The 25,437-nt window shown below is 39.9% G+C and overlaps 2 protein-coding genes across 16 annotated transcripts in view; one reads left to right on the top strand and one right to left on the bottom strand.

Moving 5' to 3' along the window:
• The window catches only part of DGLUCY (D-glutamate cyclase), a 47,677-nt gene extending 43,613 nt beyond the window's left edge, over positions 1-4,064 (bottom strand). For 8 of the 10 annotated variants that reach the window (XR_007509577.1, XM_049828501.1, XM_049828491.1 and 5 more), the window contains exon 1: positions 3,945-4,063. The gene's annotated coding sequence lies outside the window, so the exon portion shown is untranslated. Of the gene's footprint in view, positions 1-2,077; positions 2,128-3,944 lie in introns of all 10 variants that reach the window. The other 2 variants (XM_049828492.1, XM_049828495.1) reach the window with 2 other exon arrangements.
• Positions 4,065-4,955: 891 nt separating this feature from the next.
• Positions 4,956-25,437, top strand: part of RPS6KA5 (ribosomal protein S6 kinase A5) — an 85,331-nt gene continuing 64,849 nt past the window's right edge. For 4 of the 6 annotated variants that reach the window (XM_049828881.1, XM_049828880.1, XM_049828879.1 and 1 more), the window contains exons 1-2: positions 4,956-5,224; positions 17,445-17,516. In XM_049828881.1, coding sequence (XP_049684838.1) covers positions 5,152-5,224; positions 17,445-17,516 — 145 coding nt within the window. In that variant the 5' untranslated portion in view covers positions 4,956-5,151. Of the gene's footprint in view, positions 5,225-11,508; positions 11,529-17,444; positions 17,517-25,437 lie in introns of those variants that run through there. The other 2 variants (XM_049828878.1, XM_049828884.1) reach the window with 2 other exon arrangements.

The following is a 25,437-nucleotide window of genomic DNA, read 5'->3' as shown; positions in this document are numbered from 1 at the left end:
TGTCATGACTGTCTTTCACAGGGAGTCCTTCCTTAAATTCATTTCTTGGTTTCCAAAATTTGATGCTCTTTTTCCCTTGCTGTGCAAATGTTCTCCATGGAGTGATTAAGGGGAACATTTTGTATCATCTGGCTTTCCAACATTTGTACTTTGAAAATAACACCTATTTCTGTAACAATTCAATGACCATAAGAAAGTGCCAGACGCCTCCAACACCAGCTCCATAGAAACTATGTCTTTCATATGCAGCTCTTCTTCAGAAATAAAGTAAATCAAGTACCTCAAAACTGTCAAGCAGTGACACCCTGGAAGGATGCAGCTACAGCACTCATTTTCTTCTTTCTTTCTCTCTCTCTCTCATTTCCTCTCAGAAGTCTGTACACTGAGCATTTCAATTTCACCTCAGCCCTCAAACCAGCTTGGCACACCACCACTTTTAGAACCAAAAAGGAAATGTTGTGACACTTTTTCTTAAATGAAGTTCAATAATATCTTTCCATGTGGGTATTTCCCACAACATTTTTCCCTCCTTCTCTTCACAATTAGGAATGGCAAGTAAATACACATATTTCTGAACAGTTGTGTTGTGGGGTAAAGAAGGGACATCTATCTTTAGAATTCTGTTACTCCGTGTTCCCAAACTTACAGCTCATGCTCAGCCCAAACACTGAACTGTCAGTTGATTGACCTGTCAGGTCGCTCTTATTGTAAACATGAATATGTAAATGTTACTTAAAAAAAAATAATACATTTACACTATGGAGGGAGAGTGGCTCTGCATCACCCCACAGTTTTTAATCGTTTTTACATCAATTTTTTTTTTAACATCGGAGAGATAATTTATTGAATGCACATCTTACAAATAGTATTTTTTTGTTCAGTGTCATAGCACACAAATAAATGAGTATTTAAAATGCAAATAACATTTTCAGCCAGTTAAATTGCACTCAGAGCTGCACTTCTAAAAGCACAGTTTACATTACAAGAGTGGTTTTACTTCTCCAAACTGTAAACGAATCTATTACAGACCATTCTGTACTCCCTGTGGGTCCACAGCCCATCACTTTTCTGTACTTTCACATGCCGGCTTTGGCTGCAGGCTCAAGCCAAATTTTCTCCCTCATCTGACTCCGTGACCGCCTGTGTTAGTGATTTAAATGGGATAAAGGCAGAATCTGACTGCAGGAACATGACTACCCATATTTCTAACTGCTGGCATGCTTTTGGGAATGGTTGGGCCCCTGACTAGTACTCTCCCAGGCAATGTCCTTGTACAAGTTGGGGGCTAGCACAGCTCAGTAACAGTTTGCAATCTGTATAAATGCAGTAGGCAGTATGGAAAAGGCCACCCTGTTACGAAAGAATTCAGCTGTGTGCATGCAAGCTATGCCATGCTATGTCATGCCACTTGCCCTGACTCCTAAAGAACGAGTCCTAAACAGCTTTATTTTCTGGTATGGATGTTTCCACCTACCTGTAAATCCTATCTACCCTTAAGGTTGACAGAACTGTATCCTTTTACAAACAATCACAAAGCCACATGATACTGCTTCAAAGATAAAGGTGATAGAGGTAACGAAAACAGCCCCACTATGCCTGGACCGTTCCACTGAAGGGAGGTCCACTCTTAAATCAAGCACGTGACCAAGTTTAATCCTCCACTGCTTCAGTTGAAATGAAAACTTGAACATAGTCTTGTACTCATGGACTGCTGACAGGAGGTTTAGGATTTCAGTACGAGTATAGCTCTTTTGTCTGTCAGAAGGTGGGATTCTTTCCAAGCATTCAGTAGGGCTGCTTTGCTGTTTCTGGGTATGACATGAGAATCCCACTACAAAAATATTTTAACACTGGAGAGATTGTTATGTAAAAAAAATTTTTTTTTTTAATGGAATGACCATGTTGCTCAGTTACTTTTTCCAAGGTGCAAGCATCAGGTCCCTCAGTAATAACAATGAACTTTCAGTTCATGCCACAGGATGTTCAAAGCCCAGTCACAACTTAAACCTAAATATACAGGGTAATGACTGTGTCTTGCTGTATGCATAGTCAGCAGCTACCACAATGGATCACTAACCTTGGTTTGATGTTTTAGGGTTATCGCCTCATTCTTTAAAGCTGTTTTAGCTGAAATTTAAAGGAGAAAGAGGTTTCAGCCCGAGACAAATAAGCAGATAAAGTCTGTCAAACTATGAACATCTGGAACCAAGACTATTAGCAACTACTGGATTCATTGCCAGCTCCACTCGCACTAAATGCTAGTAAGAAACAGAGTGTAGTCAGATTTCAGTTTCTCTCTTCTGAGGCTGCCAGGGTCAGTCAGTCCAAAGTGTAGGATAGTAGAGCCACTGGATAAAATCTGGTACTAGTCTCCTCAAAATGTAACATCTGGGACAGAGATTAATCAGAAGTGGTTGTTACCCCTTGAAAAGAAGAAGTAAAACTGACACTCCCCACTAGTTGTAAAAAGGAGCCATTAGTTACAAAGACTCAAGAATTTAATTTAACAACGAACTTTATCAGTTTGTTTTCATTATTTTCCCTTTTGTAGTTTAATATTATGCTGATGTAACATTTACTGTCTCTGCAATAGAGAGGCTTCTAAAATCAAGTGACAAAAGTTAGTGAAACAATTATCTTTCGGTTTGAAAACATCTTCTGTGATCAGACTTTCTATATTTATAGTCTTAATATAATACTGTTGGAAAGGCAGTAACTGGATGGACATTTTCAGTGAAGTTATGTCGGTACCATATGCTACAGGAAGATACCTCAACAAAACACCTGCAGTGCTCTGTGGAAAACACCTTCAAAAGTTTTACCAGGAATACCATGAAACACTTGGATAGTATTTTTAATTTCTGGGAAGAAAACCAATCCCAAAAGTGCCCTAGAAACAAGGTTTGGTATTTAAACAATTCTGTAGTAGAAAGCCCTTATCAACTTTAAATAGTTCAACTCAATCTCTCTACAGGAAAAAACGTAGAAATGTGTGTACGTATACGTGTTCATGCATTTTATATATATACGTGTACAAACACACACGCGCACAAATATATAATATTGGAACATGAATAAAGGATTAACAGAAGCCATTTTATTTCATTGACGCTTGATGTACCAGAATCAGACTCTGCGTGAACACAGCTGTTGTATGTGGCTTGGCATTGCAAATTAGCATCTTGTTACAGTGTCAAAGGACAGGAAGCAACAGCATTCAAAAGCAACAAGTCAGAAATAACTGCAAATAAGAAATGGTGAGAAAAGTGATTCGTGTGATTTCTCTCAAGGAAATGTGGACTGCTTTAGACGTATCAGATTGCTTCCAAAGCATAGCAGACCGAGAGGCTCAAGTGCGATGAACGGGTCTAACAGGATTCAAAACACATCTTCCTTAAAAATGAAATCAAAACCCGCTGTCAGGACAGTGTGTCCCACGCAGCTAACAGGACCAAATGAAAATGCCCCAAGCAGTGCAGCGTACACCGGGTACACGGATGCACCTACCCAGGGCCTTCTCCCACCCCCGCCTCACAACACACCAAGGCAGGCGACGCCCCCTCACAAGCACGTCCAGAGCCGGCATAACCGACCAAGCTCCTCTTTGCTTTGCGGCCTTTCAGCGGTCACGGAGGTTGCTTTACCTCGCAGTAAATTCAACCTCCCAAGACGACGGCTCCGCTCGCTGCCCGGCGGCCGGGCCGCGGACGCCGCCTGCTCCCCCAGCCGGGGCCGTCGGGCGCCCCGGCTGAGGGGGAAGGCCGCGTCTCTCTCCCCGCAGCCCCCCCAGCGCAGCGCGGCGCCAGGCCTGCGCTCGCCCGCCGCCCCGCCACCCACGGCCCCATTTCGTGGGGCCCTGGAGCCTGCGTCCCCTGAGCGTCCACCCCACGGCCGCGGCGCTGTCGCCCGGCGCCGAGCGCTGGTCTGGAGGCGGACATACCGACCTGCCACACTGACGGCGGCAGCTCTCCAGCTGTCCTAGCACAAGGAGGCGGCCGAGCCGCGCCGCACCGCGCCGCGCCGTGCCCTGCCCTGCCGCACGGACGGGCTGCCGCTGCGGGCCCGCACACACCGCCCGCGCCCTGCGGGAAGGAGGAGGTTCAGCGGGCGGTGAAGGCCCCGCGGGAACACCCCCCCCGGCCGTCCCTCGTTCCTCCCTGCCCCGCCGCGTCCCTCGGCGGGGGGATACCCTGCTCCCCCATCCCGCTGCCGCCTCCCCCCGCGCGAGGCTGGAGCTCTGCTCGGCTCGCCCCTGCCGCCACTGCGAGTGAGGAAGCCCACGGCTGTCTTCCCCCCCTCCCCCCCGTACGATGGAAGCGGCCCATAACCCAAGGGAAGGGCGCCACCGCCGCTCCCTCAGATGATTGCCAGCCCCACGGCCAATCAGCGCCTTCTCTTTTCGCCAGGCAACCCGGCGCCCGCCCTCAAGCGGGGTGGGGGGGAGTGAGAGAGGCGGGCGGGAATGTTTACAAACAAGATTAGGGAGTAGAGGGATTGGGGGGAAATCGGGGGGGCGGAGCCAGCGATTGGCGCAGCCGCTGATCCAATGAGGGAACGCGCCGCTCGGCGGAAGGGCGGGGGGAAGGCACGTAGAACGTTCTCTGCTCAACAGTCGCTGGGGTTCGCGGGCGCGCGCGCCCAATGAGCGCTCGGCGAGGCGAGGGGAGGAAGGGGGCGCGAGCGCCAGCGCCTGAGTAGGAGCCGCTCCGGAGGGCGCCCCCTCCTCCCGTCTCGCTCAGCCTATCCCGGCTGGGCCGCGCTGGGCTCGGCTCGGCTCCGCTCCCTGCTGTTGGGCGGGGAGGGCGGCCAGCGCAAAGGGGGAGGGGAGCCGCAAGGGCATGGGCTGGCTCTGAGGGCCGGGGGAGGGAAGCCGACGTGCGTGTGCCTCCCTGTATTTTAATAACTGTTTGTTGTTGGGTGGTGTGGTTGGTTTCCCCCTTTCTCCCCTTCCCCCCCCCCCCCCCCCCCACGTTTTCGCCAAGGCGGAGTGGAGAACAGCCGCGCCCCCGCCTCCAGCGCGCCTGCATGGCTCCTCTCCCCTGGAGCGCCCCTGGAAAATAAAATCCGCCTCAGGCCAGGTGACGTCCCCCCGCCTCCGCGCTCACACACACGGGGAGCGGCAGAGGCGGGGGAGCGCCCGCCTGTGAAAACATGGAGGGACCCTCGGGGCCGGCGGAGGAAGGGGAGCTGCCGCTGCTCACCGTCAAGCACGAGCTGAGGAACGGTGAGCGGGGCGGGCCTGGGGGGCCGGGGCTGCCGGGGGAGGTCATGGCGGGGGGCGGGGGGGGGAGTGTCGACGGCGGGGCGCTGAGGGGAGCGCTCCTGCCTGAGGGGAGGGCGGCGGGAAGCGCGTGGGGTGGCGGAGGGGTCCCGCGCTGCCGGGACTTGGGGAAGAAGTGCTGAGGAAGGAGGTTCAAGAGAGTTGGTCGGGACCAGTAGGGAAATCTCGGTGAGGGGGGAAAAAAAAAAAAGGATGAGCTGAAAGACATGGGCAGGAGCGTGTGAGGTGGGGGCGGGGGAGGGCTCCCTTTTTTTTTTTTCCTGTAAAAAGTATTTCAGTTGGACTTCTGCTGCGTATTTGGCTCCCCTGTCCCACTTCCCCAGTGGTATTTGACGCTTTTGAAGCAGATAGGGGTTAGCTTTTTTTTTTTTTTTAATTGTGCGTTTAACTTTTATGGCTATGTCACTACTGGGAGGGGGGGCCCGTGTTTGTTACAGTCCGAAATGATGTCGTTTTATGTGACAGCTTTTTTCTGACCTCGTTGAAGTGCCGGAATTCTAGGGAGGTGAATGTGCCAACATGTAACCACAGAGTTATCTGGCTTTTCAGTCTATGAATCTTCTTGTAGCTTGGTAGTTACTTGAAGACCCTAAGACCCTCTGGAGAAGTAGTTCAACATGTGAAATATATATGACCTTTCAAGATAGAGCAGAAATGCTCTGTCCTAGCTTGTCATTTTGGGGAAGATCATAACATATTTTTAATAAGGACCCTGTGCTTCTTGGAAGTTTCCAGGCAACTTGAATACTACAGTAAATCCAGATTTTACTGTTTAGAAGTGCGTGTAAAACATAATCACGATGTATATTCTCTGTATCTATTAACAATGGAGGTGCTGTTAACCCATGGCCTTAATTCCTTTTCTCTCCTTTTTTTCTCTGTGATAAAGTAAAAGTAACTATATGATGCTGTTCATCGGAAAAGTTTGAGACAACTGCTCCCCCGGGTTAATGTAGTTGACATTCTCTAATGGGCCTATGGGGAAGGCAAGTGGTGGTGCTGGGTCTTTTCGATTGCCTTGAGCCTTCTGTTCCCCTGTCACTCGGGTCTAGGGGCTCGGTGGAGGTGCCCCAGTGGAACGTAGCTATCACTGCAGCTTTAAAAGAAAAAAAAAAAAAAAAAAAAGGCACTCTTCCTGATAGCTACGCAGAAACCAGAGGGACTGTAGTTTCCTTCTTTCAAGAAGAAGCAAAAGAGCTGGTGGAAAACATACTTGTCTCGTTGGGTGTTGCTAGATTTAAGTGTGCAGGAGAAAAAGGAGTAAGGGGAAAGGAAGTGGAACACATTTATTCTATATATTTACCTAGCTGTGTCTAGATTTCTTTTATAAAAGTTGACAGCACATATCCCTGTGGAATAGTTATTTAATGATAGTTTGAGGAATAAACATTCATATGAACTAGACAAAGAGCTGTCTAATATAGCATAATAAGCAATTTTCATTTTGATCTGGATCTTAAAGCTTTGTAGATTCAGGAAGTACTGATACTTGCTTTTAATTTAAAAATTCTCAACCTTGTTTGTGCGTTTTTAAGCTTCTGAAAGTCAGCTTAATAGGAATCAGTTGCTTCTCCCATCCTCATTCTCCTTATTAAGTATTTAGAAAACTATGCTTTCTGTAAAATGCTTTCTAGCAATGGCTCATCTATTTCTGGAGCATTAGGGTGGAGGAGGGAGCTGCTCTGTCATGTACTCCTGGGAGACTCCTACTCCTGAAGGTGTCAATAGTGTCATCACTATGCAAGACGTATCAAGATACTGTTTCAGAACTTGGCTCTACACAATGCATGGAGATACGATAATTTGAGGAGAAAAACTGCAGTCAGCTTCTGTTGATACAGAAATACACAAATAATCTATAGGATACTGTGGATATTTTTCTTATTTTTTTGTATTGGGTCTGGCTGTGTGGGTACCTAGCTGCTGGCTAGGGTCAACCCACCACAGTTTTAAAGCGTGCAGCATGATTATTTACTTTTGCTTCATTTTGGTAAAGAGGGTGAGGGGACATGCAAGAACTAGAATTGGAGCCAGAGGATCTTCGTTGTTCTTAAATACTGAGGTTGTATACCATGAATATCCTTTTAATATGAGTTTTGTTTAGATTCTAGTGTTCCCCTCCTCTCTGTGTTCTTTCTTTGATGTTGCTAGCTCTGTGACTAATTGAATGATTTAGAGTTACATATTGGAAGTAGCTGTCAGTTGGCAGATGAAAAAGAGGTCAGTCTCCACAGTACTTTAAAAGAATGTACTACTGTGGTAGAAATAGTGGCTTCTTTGAGAAGGGAGTGTCTCATTTTCATATTGTGGAAGTTGTTGCTTGAACCTCTTGATAACAAACTCAAAGTGCAAATAATTATGTAATCAATTCAACTAAATGCAGGTGAACCTACAGTTATACTTTGCATTTGCAATTACTTGGGTCTTGGAATTGTTCTAAAAACATTAAACAAGTTAGAGACGGGCATTGATTACGGTCAAGTGAGTAAGTGAACATACTATAAAACTTGAATTTAAGATGAAATGAGTATCTTCAAGAATGAAACATGATTCTTGTTACCTTGAAGCAAGTATTGTGGCATATGAAAATGCACAGTTAGAGCATATGCAGTGCTATTTCTACATGGCTCCCAGCTGATTGTTAACCCTATCATACCATGGTTTGACTTCTTTTAAACTTTGACTTTGAAATTACAGTACTGGCTTTGATATGTAGGGTCAAACTTAATTTTAGCTCTATAGCCCGTTTTCTTAGGGTCCTGGAACTCCTCTGTTGTGTGACCAAAAAAGCAATTGCTGAAAAAACATCACTTCATAGGCATGTAGATTGGGTCTGTGATAGGGAAGGAACGGTGGTGCATAACACCTGAGTGCCTCTGTGAGATGCTGTGTGACTTATTGTATTACAAATACTGGGCACCACTCTGTGTATGTATATTTTAATGATGCAAAGAATCAGAATGTGTCCCTATTGCTGGGGAAAATGTAAGCATGCATGTGCTTCAATGGTTGTTCCTTCAGTTTGTTATTTTGCAGATTAGACACAGCAGTGACTTTTAGGACACATTTAATAATGATTTTATCTTAATATATTTAGTAACTTTTATTTTCTTTCCTTCTGTCACATAAACCATTTTTTCCTTGATAGAAACCTCATAATTCAGCCTCTGAAGAATAGTCACCATCTTTCTTTTCTCACTTTGGGAAGGAAATGAGTTTCTTGGGAAAGTAGAATCACCTTCTCTTTTCAGGAATTAGAAGAAAAAGTATGCCAAAGATCAAATGGTAGGAAGTGGTGACGGTCTCTGATTCTCAGTGAAGCTCTCCAGTGAAAATAATAAGAAAATGAAAATTTCTGCATTATCTGTTCCTGGAATCTTGTAAAGGAAGCAGTTTTATTTTTTGAAGGCTAACCTCAGTGTTAGGTCTGCAAAAAGATTAGAAATTGTACTAAGAAGTTACGTATTATTTACAGTTAAAAAATATCATTGCCTCTTCACATTTTCTGTTTCCTGGTAATGCTGTGGAACTGAACAATGGCAAATGCAAAGCCTATTAGAGAAAAATTTGCGTGATAGGGAAGGATACGGGCAGAGAGGGAAAGGCTGGTGACGGTAGGAAGCTAAGAAGGAAATAGAACTGTTAATACTGAGATTTACTCCCAAGAGCTTCTGTTGTAGCTCTTGTTTTGGGGACAAAACAAAATAAGGATCAAAGGATCCTGAACCTTCAGTGTATGTGACTAGGTAGGAGGTTGCCCGTTGTGCAGCATGCATGTGCACTCCCTGCTTTGCCCAGCGAGAGGCAGAGATTAGCAAAACGGGATCTTGGAGGGAACTTGAGAAATGTTCCATGAATGTATGGACAATAGTCTGTACATATATTGTTTGTTTTGCTTTAAGACATTGTTCTTTTTCTTTTGACAAATCCATTTTGAAGAGGACACTGGATTCATTTTAATGCTATCACAAGCTTTGGGCTAAAGAACTTGCTTTAGTTTGCAATTTGTCTGACTGTAACACATGACATGCGAAAAGGTGCATATAGCCCAGAAGTCAATGTAGCAATGGGCTGCAGGACTTCAGAGGTAGAAGAATCTGGAACTTCTACTTGAGTCAAATAGTCTTAACTTATAATTCAGCATGAAACTATAAAAGGCTTCAGACAATAAAGACATGGACTATTTGAAGGGTTTAATGTTGCAAATTCTTAGTTACCCCTTGTCCTGGTTTCAGCTGGCATAGAGTTAATTTTTTTCTTAGTAGTCAGTACACCCCTTCTTGAATGAGAACTTAAACTAGAATGGATTTATTTGTAAATGGTAAGGTTCATGTTACATTGTAAGGCATTGTGAAAATTCCTATGGCCGAAAAACGTGATGAATCACGCATTAAATAGAGTATTTGACCTTTGCTAAGGAGCTACACCTGGCACCTCTACAGTATTCTGTTTTTTATTTTTGAAAGGAAATGTTCTTATGAAAGTTTAAAGATACTTTTAAATTTGTATTTTCTGTAAGACAGATTTTTTTTATTTGACTCTATGTACTAATTCTCTATTGTTTAGAGATCGGGAGATATTAATAGTTGACTATTTCAAAGCTTGGATTGCCTTCCACTTTTCTTTTTTGAGCACTCAAATATATGTGTTCTCATATTGCTGTGGGAAGTATAAAGTGTGTTTTAAGAGTAAGTTTATGAATCATCCTTAATACAGCTTAAATCTCTGGATTTTACTCTTTCAGCATCAATACTTTTAAAAAATGTTTTGTAGTCTAGGAATTTATTGTTATTTATCTTTTGGTAACTTTGATTATGATAAGCTTTGATTATGAAGGAGTAGAATGACTATTAATCATTTGTTTTTTCCAGGCTTTGGAATTTAACAAACCTGGCTAAAATGATCTGTAAAAGGGTCTGGTACCATTGCTTATTTTGCTCTCATTGCTTCAGTGATATTCCATAAAACGTGTAATATAAATGAGGACTGGTAGTCACAGTCTTAATTGTCAGCCCGTTGTTCAGCTTTGTTTCAATGTATTCTAAATGTGACGGTTTAAAAGCTCATGCTGGATTTCACAAAAGAGTTAGGAGACTTACATGCCACTTTAATGCACTTTAGGATTTTATTCAGGAGGCAATTCAGAAAACACTTGCCAGACTTGCTTAAACATATAAGAAAGCCTGAGTATCTGAGGGTGTGATTTGCAGCTATATTCTTCATGTAAATATTTCTCTTGGATCTCCTTCATTGCTTTGCATCATTTGCTATCTTAGGTAAACATTCTCTATCTCTCTAACCATTATACAATCCTAATGATGAGGTGCAAGCTCTGCTAAGATTTCTTTGCTTCTGACTCATTCTGTAGATAGGCAGATGACCTGGTTTATGAAGGACTCGCCTTACACGCAGTCACTTTATTTGTTTTTGTGTTTTGTTCTGGGATCTATTGTGATTGTTTCCTCTTCCTGTTTTTTTGTTGATGTCTGTAAATATTTTATGCTGGCTTGGACAGATGGTTATAAAAGCTTTACCTGAGGGAGGATAATTCTGAAGATAATTCTTAAATTTCCTGGTTAATGTCTGCATGAACTAATATGTAAATACCTTCCATCAGCATTTAAATTGTCAGTTGCTCTTCTTTTGTTGATAAATTAATCTACATTCTGTTACTTTTAACACTGTGTCCAAAGTGCCTGTGATTCAATAAAGTGTATTTTTTTTCTAGTGTTGTGCTGATTTCTGATGATAGAGACCAAAGGTTATTCATCTCTTGTATTTAAAAGAATTTCTTGTTTGAAAAGGTATGCACAGTCTTTAGATATCTGTTCTTTTGATCTGACTGTTTCAATTCTGTTCAGCATTAGATTATCTATAGCAACTTTATTCATTAGCATCTTGCCTAATTACACTTTGGGTTTTTTTGGCTATTTTGTGATGTATAGTCTTACTGCACATTAGTCTTCTAACTAACCATGGACGTGCTTCTCGGTTGAATTTTGGTGACCTCATAGTGATTCATCTCACAGTAACGACAAACCTCATAGCAAAATTGCCTCCGTAGTAGCAAAAGGGCTACTGCTGATGAATGCACATAGATCTTAACAAGGAACATTTTCCAGTTCAAACTATTGTGGGTCTGGATTGTTAATCTAAGATGTCTGACTTTTATCTTTTATTTCAGCTTCTGATGTGCAAATGATAACTTTGGGATGGTCTTCTGCAGCTTCAGTCTATTTTCGTAATGGTAATGATAGTTTCCTATCACATTCCCCACAGCATTTCACGCTTCTGAATTTCCACACACTGTATTCCACTTAGCTAGTACTTCAGAGGTCTTTGTCATCTTTGGCTGTGTAAAGCTTTGGCTTCCAGACCTTGTAGAATGGCATCAGCAACTTTGTGAGATCTTGAATTTTTTCTCTGTTCAGATGGTTCTCTCCTTAAGCATCTAATATTACAGAGAATGAACAGTTGTCACCCCAGTTATCTTAGTTGTGATCCTAGAGTTCAGAGTAACATGAATTGCATTTTCTCTTCTTTGATGTGAGTCAGAACTGTGTGCATGTTTATTTTTGCTCTAAATTCTTTTTTTTTTGGCCTAAGAAAAATGCAGGTAGTTCTTGAGATGGTATGGTTTTTAAATTCCTTTTCCAGTTTATAAGATAGTTCCCTGTCCTTCCTGATTAAACGGTACTCTTGTTCCGTGACCTGACAATTACTGGTTGGTGATGGTCTGTCACATTTCAAGGACTGCAGAATATTTTTCACTTCCCTTCACAAATAGTTCTCAGTTGCTGTAACCAGTTGCAATCAAAGTATAATTTTATATATAGCAGAAAAACAGTATTACGTCCTAAGTGCATTTACTTCAGTGTCTAACAAGCAACAGTTGCATAGTTTCTGTTATGTGGTATGTGTTTGGGTTTTGTTTGGTGTTTTTTGGGGTTTGTGGTTTTTTTTTTGTTTTGTTTTGGGGTGGGGTTTGTTTGTGTGTCGTGTCCCCCCCCCCCCCCCCCCCCCCCCCCGAAAGGAATGTGTTAGTTTGGGTGTTTTTCCTTGAAATTAAGGAACTCTTCATTCTGAATAAGGGTTGAGCTCAAGTTTGTGTTCATACAACTTTGAAAACAGCATCTCTTCTTTGTTGCTGTGACTTAAAAAAGTCGATCCGTTAGGTGAGTGGAGATGGGCCATTCTCTGAAGTAACAGGTTAGAATCAAATTGATCTTGGTACCAGGCATTGGATACTTAATAGTTTGAAATATTACAGAATATCTTCTGTCCTTTTTTCCTTATTGCTTTCTCTATTCTGCTTTAAATTGTCTGAAGTTCGTTGTTCTGCTCAATAAAACAGCAGAGCTGGTCTCACATTGCCGATAATAGCAGAGACAAGTCACAGCTTTCAGGCAGAGCTTGTCTTTGAGGGTTGCTTGATCTAGTTCAGTAGAGGAAGCTCTAGTTTTGACTGCTTCAAAATCTGTATGTAATGGAGTCCAGAAACAGAGGACACAGCAGACTTTAACTTGAAAACAACCACTGTTGAAATATTATTTAAATTAAAGCACAATTATTATTATTAAATTAAAAGCAAATAGAGTCATGACACAGTACCAGCTTGCACAGTTCTTACTTCACACTTGGCTGTTTCAAAGTTCAGGTATAGTGCAGGTGACAGTCATGTCTGTTATGTCATCTGGAGATCCTCCATCAAGCAGAAATACTTTGTTCTGGTTCCTAGAGTTAAACAGACTATCCTACCTCCAGGGAGCTGAGAATGGCAGTACTGACCTCCATGCATTGGTGTCCCTGCGTGGGCAGGTTTGTCTTTATAGTGAGAATATTTCGAGATATTTGCTTTCTTTTTGCTTTAAGAGGTGATACTTGTGGCCAGTACCACTATTTCATCTTTGTTTTTATGGATACCACGATGTCTTGGCCTTTCCCTTTAGTCTTTGTTTCTGGGTTGATCTGTTGTATCTCGCTGTTGCCCTCAGCTGCATACTCCGTCTTACCATATTGGTCCAATGCTGATGACTGTGGACTACAGTAGAAAATCAGTAAATGGAAGCTTTTCCTACTTGTGTGCCTAAGCAGTTAACTTGTTTCCTAGAAGGTGCAGTCAGTTTACTACTTTTCTTCATGATGTACCACCATCCTTTATACTGCTGTGTCATGTGTAGCTTCAGATCATTTGTGGACAAAGTCTCATCTGGTTGACTTGAACAGTACTTTCTTCCTGTCCAAGCTTAGTTCCCTTCCTTGGTACTCCTCAGCTGATGTGTCAAACAGACTTGAAGAAAAAGGGCATGGAGAAGTAAATTTTCTGTTTCCAAAACTGCTTTCTTTGCACTCAATTCTTAACCTAAGAGATTTCCTAAAGCCGCTGTTTCTGAATGGCATCTTTGCATACGCTAAAATACTATGGTACTATTTATTAGAAATACTGCTAGCTAGCTGCTAGAGTGTACATCCTTGTTGTACTCTTGACAGATACGTTGTCTTCATGCAGGTTGCACAGGCTATTGTTGGGTCAGGTTCTGATACCAATCCTAGCATGGTGATGTCTGTGAGGTGGGAGAAGCCTTTCACTTTTCTGTCAGTGGTAATAGTAGTAGCCTTCTTGTTGCAATCCTTTAAAGCCTCTCAAACTTGGAACATTTATCTTGTAATTGCAGAAAGCCTTCCTTGTGAAGGGTCCTCCAGCAGTGGTTATTTGGGTTCCTGAGAGTGACTGGTTAATAGAATAACTGATCTCTGGGGATTTATGCTCCTGGAAGCAAGTTGAAGGAAATGTTGGTATGATGACTTTCATTCTGGAGAAACTGCATCTCGTCTCATCTAGAATGTTGAGAAGTGCTGTGCCTGATTTCAGCAGATGAAGATGAACTGCTCTAGCAGTGTCATCGGAAAGAACGTGGCACAGACACCAGCTCTTCAGCTTGCTTTTCTTGGTGTATGACTTCAGAGATGGACTGAGTGCAGCAACTGAGGCTGTTGGAGCAAGCCGTTGCCAGCCGTGGCAACATTGGGAGAAGCACTGTCTGGGAATTGTTAATCTTTTTTTCGAGCTTTGAAGGTTTGTTCTTTTTTATTTTTATTAAGGATAATTCTACTTCTTGCTTTATAGGGAGTAATTCTGAGAGAAAGTTTGTATGTCTCAAGTGTCATATCATACCTTTATGTGTTGTGCAGCACCTTTTAGCTATCTGATCTTGTGGGATGGCTTTTTTTCCTCAATATAATGCAAAAAGAATGAGGTAGGACTTATTTTATAGTGATCATATTATTTCTGATGTAGTTTTTGCCTTTTACTATGAAAATAATATTACAATAACCTTCAAGACATTTAATTATTTTGTTAAAGATAAGGCAGTTAAACATCCTAAATGGAAGTAAAAATGGAATTAAGTGGATAGTGCAAAATTACGACTCACATTGAATTATTATGTAGTTGTTTCAAAGGTATCACTAGGAATCACTCAGCTTTTTACTGTGTAACCTCATTAAAGTAGGAAAGGTTTTACTAATATTACTGAATGTGGAATACAAGTTAAATTGAGTTTATGGTACAGTTTAGATTAATGAATTGAGTTTAGGACTTGATCTCTATTTAGGACTATAGCCAGCACTACAAATCATCAGCCTGTTATTGGAGATGCAGCATTTCTCTATGTTCTACTGTCTCAGTCTTCCTATTCCGTTTCAAGAATACGGCAGGATTAAGTGACTGTTTTGCTTTCTTCAAGGGTGTTTAATTGAAAAGCTGCCTGCTGACAGCTGTTAAAGGATGTGAGATGGTAAAACCTTTCTGGAGTACTCCATAACGGAAGATCCAAATCAGTGGATTTCTCAGTGAAATATTTCTTCCCACTCAGTTCAGCACTTACCTAGTTGGTATCCAGAGAAGTTCTATGTCCTGAATCTCTTCAGTGACATCCACTGCTTCATTAAAACCATGGACACTCTAGTCCAGGTCTCTTTAGGATAGTCCCTGACTCCTGTTGTCCTTGGCAGGAAAGACACTGTTTTGAAACTGTATACATTGAGTACCTTTCTTAGTACTTGTTAAGAAGAGTAATATGTAATATTAAGTTGCTTCAAGACAGACTGCTTTCTGACTGTGAAACGATGTACTGTAATTATATAGACACTAAATCAGTCTAGATTTGCCTTACCTGCTACTACTCCTTTCTTGGCTCATGAGTGCATCTTCCTTAAGCAATGACTGCAATGTAGCACTAGCAACAGTATTTGTTCTGTTTGCAGTGAAAATAGTACAGCAAACTTCATTTCAACTCATGTAGTGCATATTGCCTCATTGATTTGTTAGTGATTATGGTACTGTATTGCCTAGTACATGTTATTAAAGTAGAACTGATCACAAAAGTATTATTTCTCTAATAATTTCACTGTGCTGTGTATTGTTTTTTATGTGTAATATTAGGATAGCTTGTAGATTCCCTCAGATTTGTAAAAATCATTGTCCTGTGTACTTCTGTTTGTACAAGAAAAAAATCCTGAAAGCTCTTTTAGACTTTCTAATCTCCCAGTAGTTTCAAGTGGTCTCTCTGCACTTATTCCAAGTGGGATTAATCCCTTGCAAAGATGAATAATAAGAATTGAAAATAATATTTCAGATGAGATTTAATCAGTACCTTGCATGAGAGCACTGTTACCCTATCCCAACTAGATGCATTTTGTGTGTGTGTACAGATTCCTAGGACTTTGAATAAGCCACAAATTTGCTTTTTCATTTATTTATTGTTTGGATTTTTTTTGTACTTGTTCCTCCTTTGCAGAGAGATATCTTTCTGAAGCTTTCAGTTTTCTGTTTGTTTTGAGTTGTTGAGTTACTGCAGTTCTGTGAGTGGATGTTAACTATACGTTTTCATAATTAATTCAGAAAGCACACTGTCTTGATAAAGTTTCTTAGAAATACCAAACCAAATGAGAATTGCTGTTGAACATAGTAAGTTAATTTCAGCATCTCCTGTCAGAGTTTTCCTCTTTTGGTTAAGAGATGTTTGTACTTGAAATCTGTTGTACGGCTCCTGAAAGCTTCTTGCACATCTTTTAAGCCTTTTTTTTTTTTCTTTTAATACCAGCTTTTAAACATACAGTTTGGCTTCAGGTTGCTCTTTGAGAGGCATTCTCTTAGCAGCCATGCCAGCTTATGCAGCCTCTGGTACTTGATGCTGCATCCTTAATTCTGCTAGTAAAACTGCTTATGTAGCTAAGTGGATCAGGGAACTGAACTTGGTTAGGAATAGTCAAATTTAGTTTCTTTTTTGCCTTGCTGCTTTTAACCTGGATCATTTCGGTGAGCAGCTTTGCTGAATGCCCTGCAGTCATACTGATGCAAATGGATGGATAATATTATGATAGGAATGAAAGATGGAAAAAATGGAACTGCTTAAGGCTTTCTTATAGCAGCTTATAAGAGAAAAAAACCCAAACCCCAAACCCAACAACAAAGTAACCCACCACAATTCATTTTTTAAATAGGGCTCTACACTTACCTCTTTAGAAAAATGTCTGTTAGACAAAAAAGAATACTCAAAGTGCTATAAATTTGTATAAAGGTAGAATCTTCTCTCCCAAACTCCCCAACAAATGAAGCAGCTTTGTAGCAACTTAGATCTTTCCAGACTTGTTGGTTGTGTAGACTCAAGGTCTTTCCTACTCGATAGTTGTGGAGAGTGTTTATAGGTTTAGTAATCCTATGTTAAATGCATGAATAGTTATTGGAGTTCTGCTTAAGTCATCCCAAGTGCCATATAATCCAAGAATCTGAGAGTATTCAGGGTGCTAGGGCTAAGGAATGACCTGATTGCTGTCTATAACTATGCAAATAGAGATTACAGACAAGGTGGAACTAGACTCTTTCAGAGGTGCCTAGTGATAGGATGAAAGATGTGTATATAAGCTAGATAGGCTTCAGTTACTATTCTGTGGTTTTATACATCCAGGAACACTGATGGCAGAAAGAAAATTGCTCTCCCTTGCTTTTCGAGTTAAAAGAATACAGTATGCAACTGGAATGTCCTTTTAGTGTTGCTTATTTCGTTCATCTGCTAACTTATTTTTGCTGAAGCTGTATTAATATGTCAGAATGATGTTTCAGTGTACTACATATCTGACTGGAATTTTCTTTTTCCTTCAGCAAATTTGACAGGCCATGCAGAGAAAGTTGGCATTGAAAACTTTGAACTCCTGAAAGTTCTTGGAACAGGGGGTAAGATGCACTATATTTTTGTTTTCTAGCTGAGGTTTTGGTAATTGTAATGTTCTTTAGGAAGATATATCACTTCTGTATGCATAGCCTAATTTTCTTCACTTTTTTACTCACAAATATTGTGCAAAATTGGAGGTCACATTCTAGCTTACAAGACTTTTGAAGATGCACTTTTTCAAAAAAATGGAAAACAAATGGCTTGAGACTTGTGACAATTTAATACAGTTTGTGAAAAGTATGATCTAAGTTAAAGCATGATCTTGATAATTTCATTAAATGTTCAGACTATGTTTTCATTAATTTTTGGAAAAAAACCGGTAATGTTAGTACATTAGTGAAGAGGATGCTCCACTCTTTAACTGTATGTTTTAGAGTTGCCCTATTCAAATACCAGTAATTTTTAAGATAGAAAATTTTCCCTGTTGTATAGTGGATTTCAGCGCAATGTTGGAGATTGGTATGTTGTAGGATTGCTGACTGTAGCCAACAAAAGAGCTTTGTTTCTCCTTTGTTAAAGGGACACACACACACAGGCCTGTACACAGACTGAAAGTAATTACTCTTATAATTCTTAGTGTGTTTACGCATTTTTTTGTCAGTATTAACATCAGATGCAGTGTTGAGTAGATTGGGATAATCATGAAGATGGACTATCATCAAGGTCTGTAGAAGTTATAAGTTAGTTATGATATTAAATTGTGGGTGTTACCAGCCATTACTGGCTAGCAGTGAGGCTGTAGTTGCACAAGCTCCTACATCACTAAAAAGAGCAAAGGGTTTTGATTTTCACATGTAGCTGTCATACAGATTATTTCATAAATTCATTAAGCCATTAAATCACTTGAGGGTATATTTTTCTGTTTCTGAAGTAATTTTTTTTAAAATTTAAATTTAACAGGCTTAAAAATTCAACCCTTGCTGTTAAATTTCAGTAGTTAGTGGTAGAAGCAAGTAGGCTTTAATATTCATAGATATATGTTGCATATTCATAGATAGAAGCAGCTATGCTGTTCTGAAGTGGCCAGTATTAGTCTGAGTGGGGTTGACAAAAATGAAATTACTTACAATTATGCATTTATGTGAGGATGTCTTTCTCTCTTGCTGATGGAAAACATTGGTTGGATTTTTAATTGTACATGTATGTGTCTGTGTATATATGAAAACTAGTCCCATGCCTGAATTTTTTCCTTTTTCCTTACCACTGCCTTTTAGTCTGAGATCACCTTAATATTACAACTGTTGCATTTGGAATACAAAGTAAGTTTTGGTGTTTTTAAGTGTCAGTCTTCAAGTTAAGACTAGTAGTAGCCTGACCTTCTCCTACTGTCTTTAGGCAGTAACTCTCAAATACCCCTTTTGCTGCTGTTAAACTATTGTCTGTCATTCATTGCTACCTTCCATGTCCTCTCTTCTTCATGAACAGATAATTTCTTTTGGCCTGGGATACTCTTAATCATAGGAGGTAGTCCTTAAGCTCATAGTGCAAAGCAATCCTATTCACTCAGGTTAACAGGGTAATTTTGATTAGTGACCCCTTTCAGAAAAGGCTTCTTCAGTGGGTTGACATTGGGATTGACAGCATTTATTTGTGAAGGGAAAAAAAAAAAAAGCTGAGGAAGTGTGCTTGTCTGTCTTCATCCTGCTCTAGTAGTCACATTGTTCCAGAAACATCTGTCTTGGTAGACTTCTAACTATTTCAAGAACTGACTAAAAGATTCCTGCAAACTTTAGGAATCCAAGGATACCTTGGGTATCCTGGAATGGCATTTGTAGGAAGAGTAGTATTTTTTTATGTCAAGGAAATGCTAGTTGCGCTTTTTTAATACGTAATTTCAATCATAGGCTGAGGTTCTTGCTTCAGAAATCTAGATCATCAGAGCAGTTAAAAAGCATTATTCAATCTTAAGTGTATCACAGCTACGACTAGTGCACTAGTTATGTCAGAGGTTGTTGCTTGCCAATTACTGGACGGTGTTAAATGCAAATGACCTGATCAGAATGGAGCTAGTTCTGTTTGCTTTTGGGGAAGTGACCATCTGTGAATTGTCAGTGTTTGCAGTAACATGGAGTTGCTGAAAACAGCACTGGAATGGACTTGAAGTCCTCTAATTACTTGGCCCAAGACAGTGTCAGTTACACCTGCATCACCCCTGACAATGATTAGTTTTTAAAAGCCTTCAGTAGTAGAGATTCTGCAGCCTTCCTAGATGTTCTTGCTAAGGATGTTTAATTTCCTAGCTTGAGAAGCATTCTGGGGATTGCAATAAGCAAAAATCCCTCTCATTCTTACAGGAGGTTTCTGAAAGAATGTTATTTCACGATAGGATACACTTATGCTAAGGCGTTTCTTCTGTAAATATCCAACAAAATTTTGATGCAGCTTTGAACACACTACCACCTTCACTTTCAGTGTACTTCTAATTGTTACAGTCAGAAGAGTTTCTGTGCACTTTTCATTGACTTGAAAGAGCAGAACAGAAACTGAAGCAAGATATTGGCCATTTGGCTAAGATGATCCTGAAATGTTCTACTGTGAAACAAACTTTTGTGAGTATTGGGCCTAGTGTTACAGAACCACAGAAAACTTGTACAAATTGACTCTGGTGCTGTTAGTTTAATAACATTCAACCCCCTTTGTAAAAACTTAGTTTTTAGGAGGTTCTAGAACTACCTTGTCAATAACAAGAATTACTCTGCAAGTACTCCATCTTAAGTATGGAAAACCAACTTAAATGCTGTAGACCTTGCAGTATCTGCTGTGTGTCAAAAGCCTGGGGCTATGCATTCAGTTATTTAGCTGTTTTACTGTATGTTTTTCCTGTGTGATATACCTTGTTTTTTTCTCCATGACTTCCATAGCAGAGAGACCTTTTTTCAAAAACTTCATGAGAGTCTAACCACCTGTTTGCATGCAAACTTTGCTACAAGATCTTGTGTGTTGTGTCATGAGTTGTAGGGCCCTGTTTAGGCCTGCAACTTCTTGTTCTCATAGCTGAATTGAGGTTTGATGAGTGAGTATGACCAAGCTGACTTCTCAGTTCTTTGTACCAGAATATGTGTTTACTTGGGGGAATGAGAAGAAGCATGAAGAAAACTGTCTATAATCACAATAACGTCAGAAATATTTGGAATAGCAGGCTTGTATTGCAGACTTGTCTTAAATGATAGTGTACAGGAGTAAGGCCTCATTTAGGACGTTTGCTCTCTTGTACAAACCTACTTGTCTGCATTTCAGTTGTCGTCCTTAGGACAGCTCTCACAAAAAATGAGGAAAAAGTTCAGAAGATATTTGTATGCCTTTCGTATTGGTAAGCAAGAGTCTGAATTATCTTGTTCTGTAGTTTTTATTCTATGAGAATAAGAAAGGAAGATATTTTCTTCTATGTATACTTGCAATGTAATTATGGTGAAGCTAGATGACATCCCTCTAAGAAGTAACTGCCTGTTGGCTAGGTTGCAAGTTGCAGGTTCTTATTAGATGCCTTTTACCTTTCAGCCAGAAAAAAAAAAAGTAATTTCATTATTTCAGAAATCTGAAATAATTCAAGTATTTTCAAGTGGGGTGTGTGTGTGTGTGTGTGTTTTGTTGTTTTTTTGTTTTTGTTTTTTTTCTTTCCTTTTTTCATTTGTTTTTAATCAGGGTCTGTGGGGAAGGCAGGGTGATTCCTGGAACCTGGAGGCTTCCCCAAACAACCATCGTATCTCCATTAGTGACTTGCCCCCAAATTATGGGCAGGATGATAAGAGAGAACCATGGGGGTTTTTTGGTTTCGGGTGTTGGGTTTTGGGTTTTCTTTCTGACAATTTTGAGAACTTCTCTGTTCTTTTACAGTAGTAAGTTCTGTGAAGCTGAAGATAGGGTTGGGGGTTGAGGTTGTCTTAGAGAAATTGATTCACAGAGGCAAAAGGCATACTATTGCTTTTTGGGGACCAATTTAAAGAAAAAGGAGGAAGAGGGCATCTGATGGCTTCTGTTCACATGTTGCTGTGTATTTTTAGGCAAGAGCTATCTTTACTCTGGCAGTGAAAGCCTTATCCTGGTGTGAGCTTTTAGGTATTACTGATAGTACTGTAATAGAGCTAATGCTAAATAAAAGCTGTGATGCTGTTTTACAATTTTTCACTGTGGAGTTAGGCAGCATGCAAAGTGTTTTCAAACTATCTGATACTTAAATGATCTACAGTAATGCAAGGCAGAATACACCAAAACCTCACAGCCATATGAAGTGATGACTGTAGATGCTATTTTAACTAATTATAGTATTTTAAATTTTGTCTGCTATGAAGCAACTGGAATAACTAAAGATACTCAAAATATGTTAAATTAAACAATACCTTGCTTAAGTATATGTAATTCTGGTAGTTTTGTATAGACTTAGTGGTGCTTTTTTTCAGGTAACAGCAGTGCAGGTTTATTTAAATCTTCATTTTTAAGTTTTATTTTTTAAAAAGATAAACTTTAAGATTACTAGAAATAGTATTCTTGTGTACTGATGTTTCTCCTGTGGAAGTGTTTTTTTTGTTGGGTTTTTTTGGTAACATTTTCTTCATGGTATGGCTTAGCATAATTTCATACTTATTTTCTTTAATTTGCATTTCTTTCTTGCATTCCTTTGTCTGGTTTGTTCTTGTACACACACTCTCAGTTGGAAGCATGTTTGTTATATTTTGCTCTTTGGTGTTAGAAGAGTGTCATAGTATACACATTCCTCTTGTGACCTGAGTCTCAGAGGAAAAGACAAGGAAGAAAAAAATCTGAGTTAGTAGCCTTTAATCCAAGTTGGATCCTTTTACATTGCATTAAGGAGCTATTAATGGCATAAACTTCCCCATTGAAGAAATCAGTCACACTTTACATCAGTAAACCAAAATACATGACAGTATGCCACTGTTAATAAACCTATTAATAACGTACTTGTTGCTCTGAGAGCAAATTATTGCTTACTTGACTTCTCTGACTTGCCCATGTTCTTCTCAGTATATATTTTCTGAAATTCCAGTCTGTTTTTGTTTTCGCTGAAGTCCTTTTCTCCTGCTGTTACTGTATAGCCTTGCTAATTTGGAAATTTCAGATTTCCTGTCTACTGAATTCATGTTTCCAGCTGTCTCCTGTCTAGTTAAAGTTTTTTTTCCTGTGACATAGAAAACTAGTGTCTATTCTATAGAACAAGGTTACTTTATAGCAAAGTAATCTAATTGCTTCCCAAAGTCACAAAGGGAACAAGAGAAGGTGGCTGTGTTGGTTTATGTACGCCCACTTGGCTTCATTCTTTGTAAATGTGTTTTTAAAATAAAAATGTTATTCATGTAGAGTGTATTCTGGGTCATACATTCTTCTACACATAGATTATTCTTTTTTTCTACTCAACTGTTGCTTCTTCTGATTTTAATAAATGCCATTTTTGTTCAATCTTTCAACTATGCTTAAGAAGAGACAATACAAGTGGTTCCTGAGCATGTGCCCCAGTAACCCGGTCTACCGCTTGAACTACAGTCCACTAATGAAAACAAAAAATAATTAGAAACAAGAATATAACTGCCGTATATAAAATACAATATTTTATACATGATCTTTTGGGAAGGATATTCTCTGTATATGTTGAAGATACTTCGAATCTGAAGCGTATATTCATATGAAAGGAAGAAAATTGGTAGGATGAATGTCAGATTTAAATAATCACCTCAAAACTCTTGTTATACAAGAAAGTGTAATGAAGTTCCATCTAAGAGGTCAGAAAGTATTCCGATAAAGTTAAGACTGAATTAGATCTTTTAAAGCATATTGAAGAAAACGTAAAGTCTTCTTCTCTCATAAAAGGAGGAGGAAGAAAGAAGTGGGGTTACTGTGCTCAGGAGGGTGAGCCAAAATTAGGGAGTGTCTGAAAATAATTCCAAACTCCAATTAATATTTTATTTCAGTTTCTGCTCAGGACATCTATGATGAATACTGAATGGAAGGTGGATAGCTAGTCAGAGATGGAGTTTGGAAATAGGGAATTATTTTTATGTATGAAGAGCAGACTGAAGAGAGGGGACTATTTTCAGTCTAAGAACCTGGAACTTGGAGAAATTCATCCCATACATCCATCAGAGAATTCTGAAAGAATCTGGACATTAAATTGCAGATCAGTAGCAAAGATTCTTACTGGAACTACTGTCAGAATTGGTTTAGTATAATTGGAGAGCATAGCACATGCAATCCTATGCTTAAGAAGGAAAGAAGGAAGATGATGATCCAGGCAGCTATTAATTAATTGTTCTGACTTTATCTGACTTCAGCACTATGCAATGCCTTCAAAGCAATTTTGCAGAAAATAATTTACTGTAATTTTTGTCATAATTAAAATTGAATGGCATGCTCATCTAGTGGTAGATTCTTACATAAGAGAGCCTTCTAAAAACTTACTTTCCTTAAAGAAAAAAAGTAGGCATTTATTGCCTGCCATACCTATTTACTGTAATAACGTATGTTTTTTTAAAAGCTAAAGGTAAAAAAGCAAAATGCTGATAGAAGGTACATTTTAAGATGCAGCTTACCCTCTCCTGTCACTTTCTGCCTTTCTTATTTCTCATCTCTCACTCACTTGTTTAGTGGGACAGGGAACTTGTTCTTGGGGAGACAATGATACTGAAAAAAGACCGTTGAAGATTCTTGCCTATCTGGTATTTAAGGAAAGATGACAGAATGCCTCATCTCTGACAGTTTGGTGGCAGACAATAAAAATTGGAAATGTTTATTCAGAATGCTATTATTTGATCTTTGTTAAGGTTTTGGCTTGGTGCATTTTTTATCTTGTTTTTGTCTGCTAGACCTATATGCCTTTCTGACTTTGCCACATCCCAAATTCTAATTTGTATGGACAGATATCTGCACAGTGACAGTTCTGCCTCCAGATTCTTTAGGAAGAGTAAATCTAAGACTATTTTAACAATAAAAAGTGCAGAGGAAGGAGGTCATTAGGCATATATCGTGCAGGAATACAGTGAAATTTATTCAACTCATTAAATATTTTGTACCTCTGAGTCTTTTCCTGTTGTTGTCTCATGATTATTCTTACGCTGACAGTAAAGAAGTAATTTAAGAAAGAGGTGTAGCTTATGTTAATGCATGAAAACATTGCTTTAAAACTGTATACAAATGTCAAGTTTTGATGGATTTAGAACTTTGCATAAACCATCCTGTGTGCTATAAACAATAAGAATTGCTTGCCGTTTTCTCTATAAGAATTAGCTGGCACGATGCAATGGCTTAATGTGCTTGCATTTATACAGAAAGACTAAAGAAGCAAAGAATACTTTGTATTTTGAATTGTCTTTCAGCAACTGTGTACTTCAGAATATTGTAATGACTTGCTGAATTGTTACTTACAATGATGTGTATTACTATGAATTTGGTGGTTTTGGCTTGGGGAGAGTTAATTTTATTCATAGTAGCTAGTATAGGACTGTGTTTTGGATTTGTGCTGAAAACAATGTTGATAATACAGGAATATTTTAGTTATTGCTGAGCAGTGCTTACACAGAGTCAAGGCATTTTCTGCTTCTTGCACCACCCCATCAGCGAGTAGGCTGGGGGTGCACAAGAAGCTGGGAGGGGACACAGCTGGGACAGCTGACCCCAACTGACCACAGGGGTATTCCAGACCATAGGACATCATGCTCTGCATATAAAGCTGGGGCAAGAAGAAGTAACAGGGGGATGTTCAGAGTTACAGCATTTGTCTTCCCAAATAATAATTATGTTGATGGAGTCCTGCTGTCCTGGAGATGGCTGAACACCTGCCTGCTGATGGGAAGTAGTCAATGAATTCCTTGTTTTGTTTTGCTTGCATGCGTGGTTTTTGCTTTACCTATTAAACTGTCTTTGTCTCAACCCATGAGTTTTCTCACTTTTACTCTTCTGATTCTGTCCCCCATCCCA

The sequence above is a fragment of the Accipiter gentilis genome, chromosome 25 (genome assembly GCF_929443795.1).
Source record: "Accipiter gentilis chromosome 25, bAccGen1.1, whole genome shotgun sequence".
Taxonomy (NCBI): domain Eukaryota; kingdom Metazoa; phylum Chordata; class Aves; order Accipitriformes; family Accipitridae; genus Astur; species Astur gentilis.
Note: the sequence above shows the minus strand (reverse complement) of the source record. Positions and strands in the feature narration are given on the sequence as shown.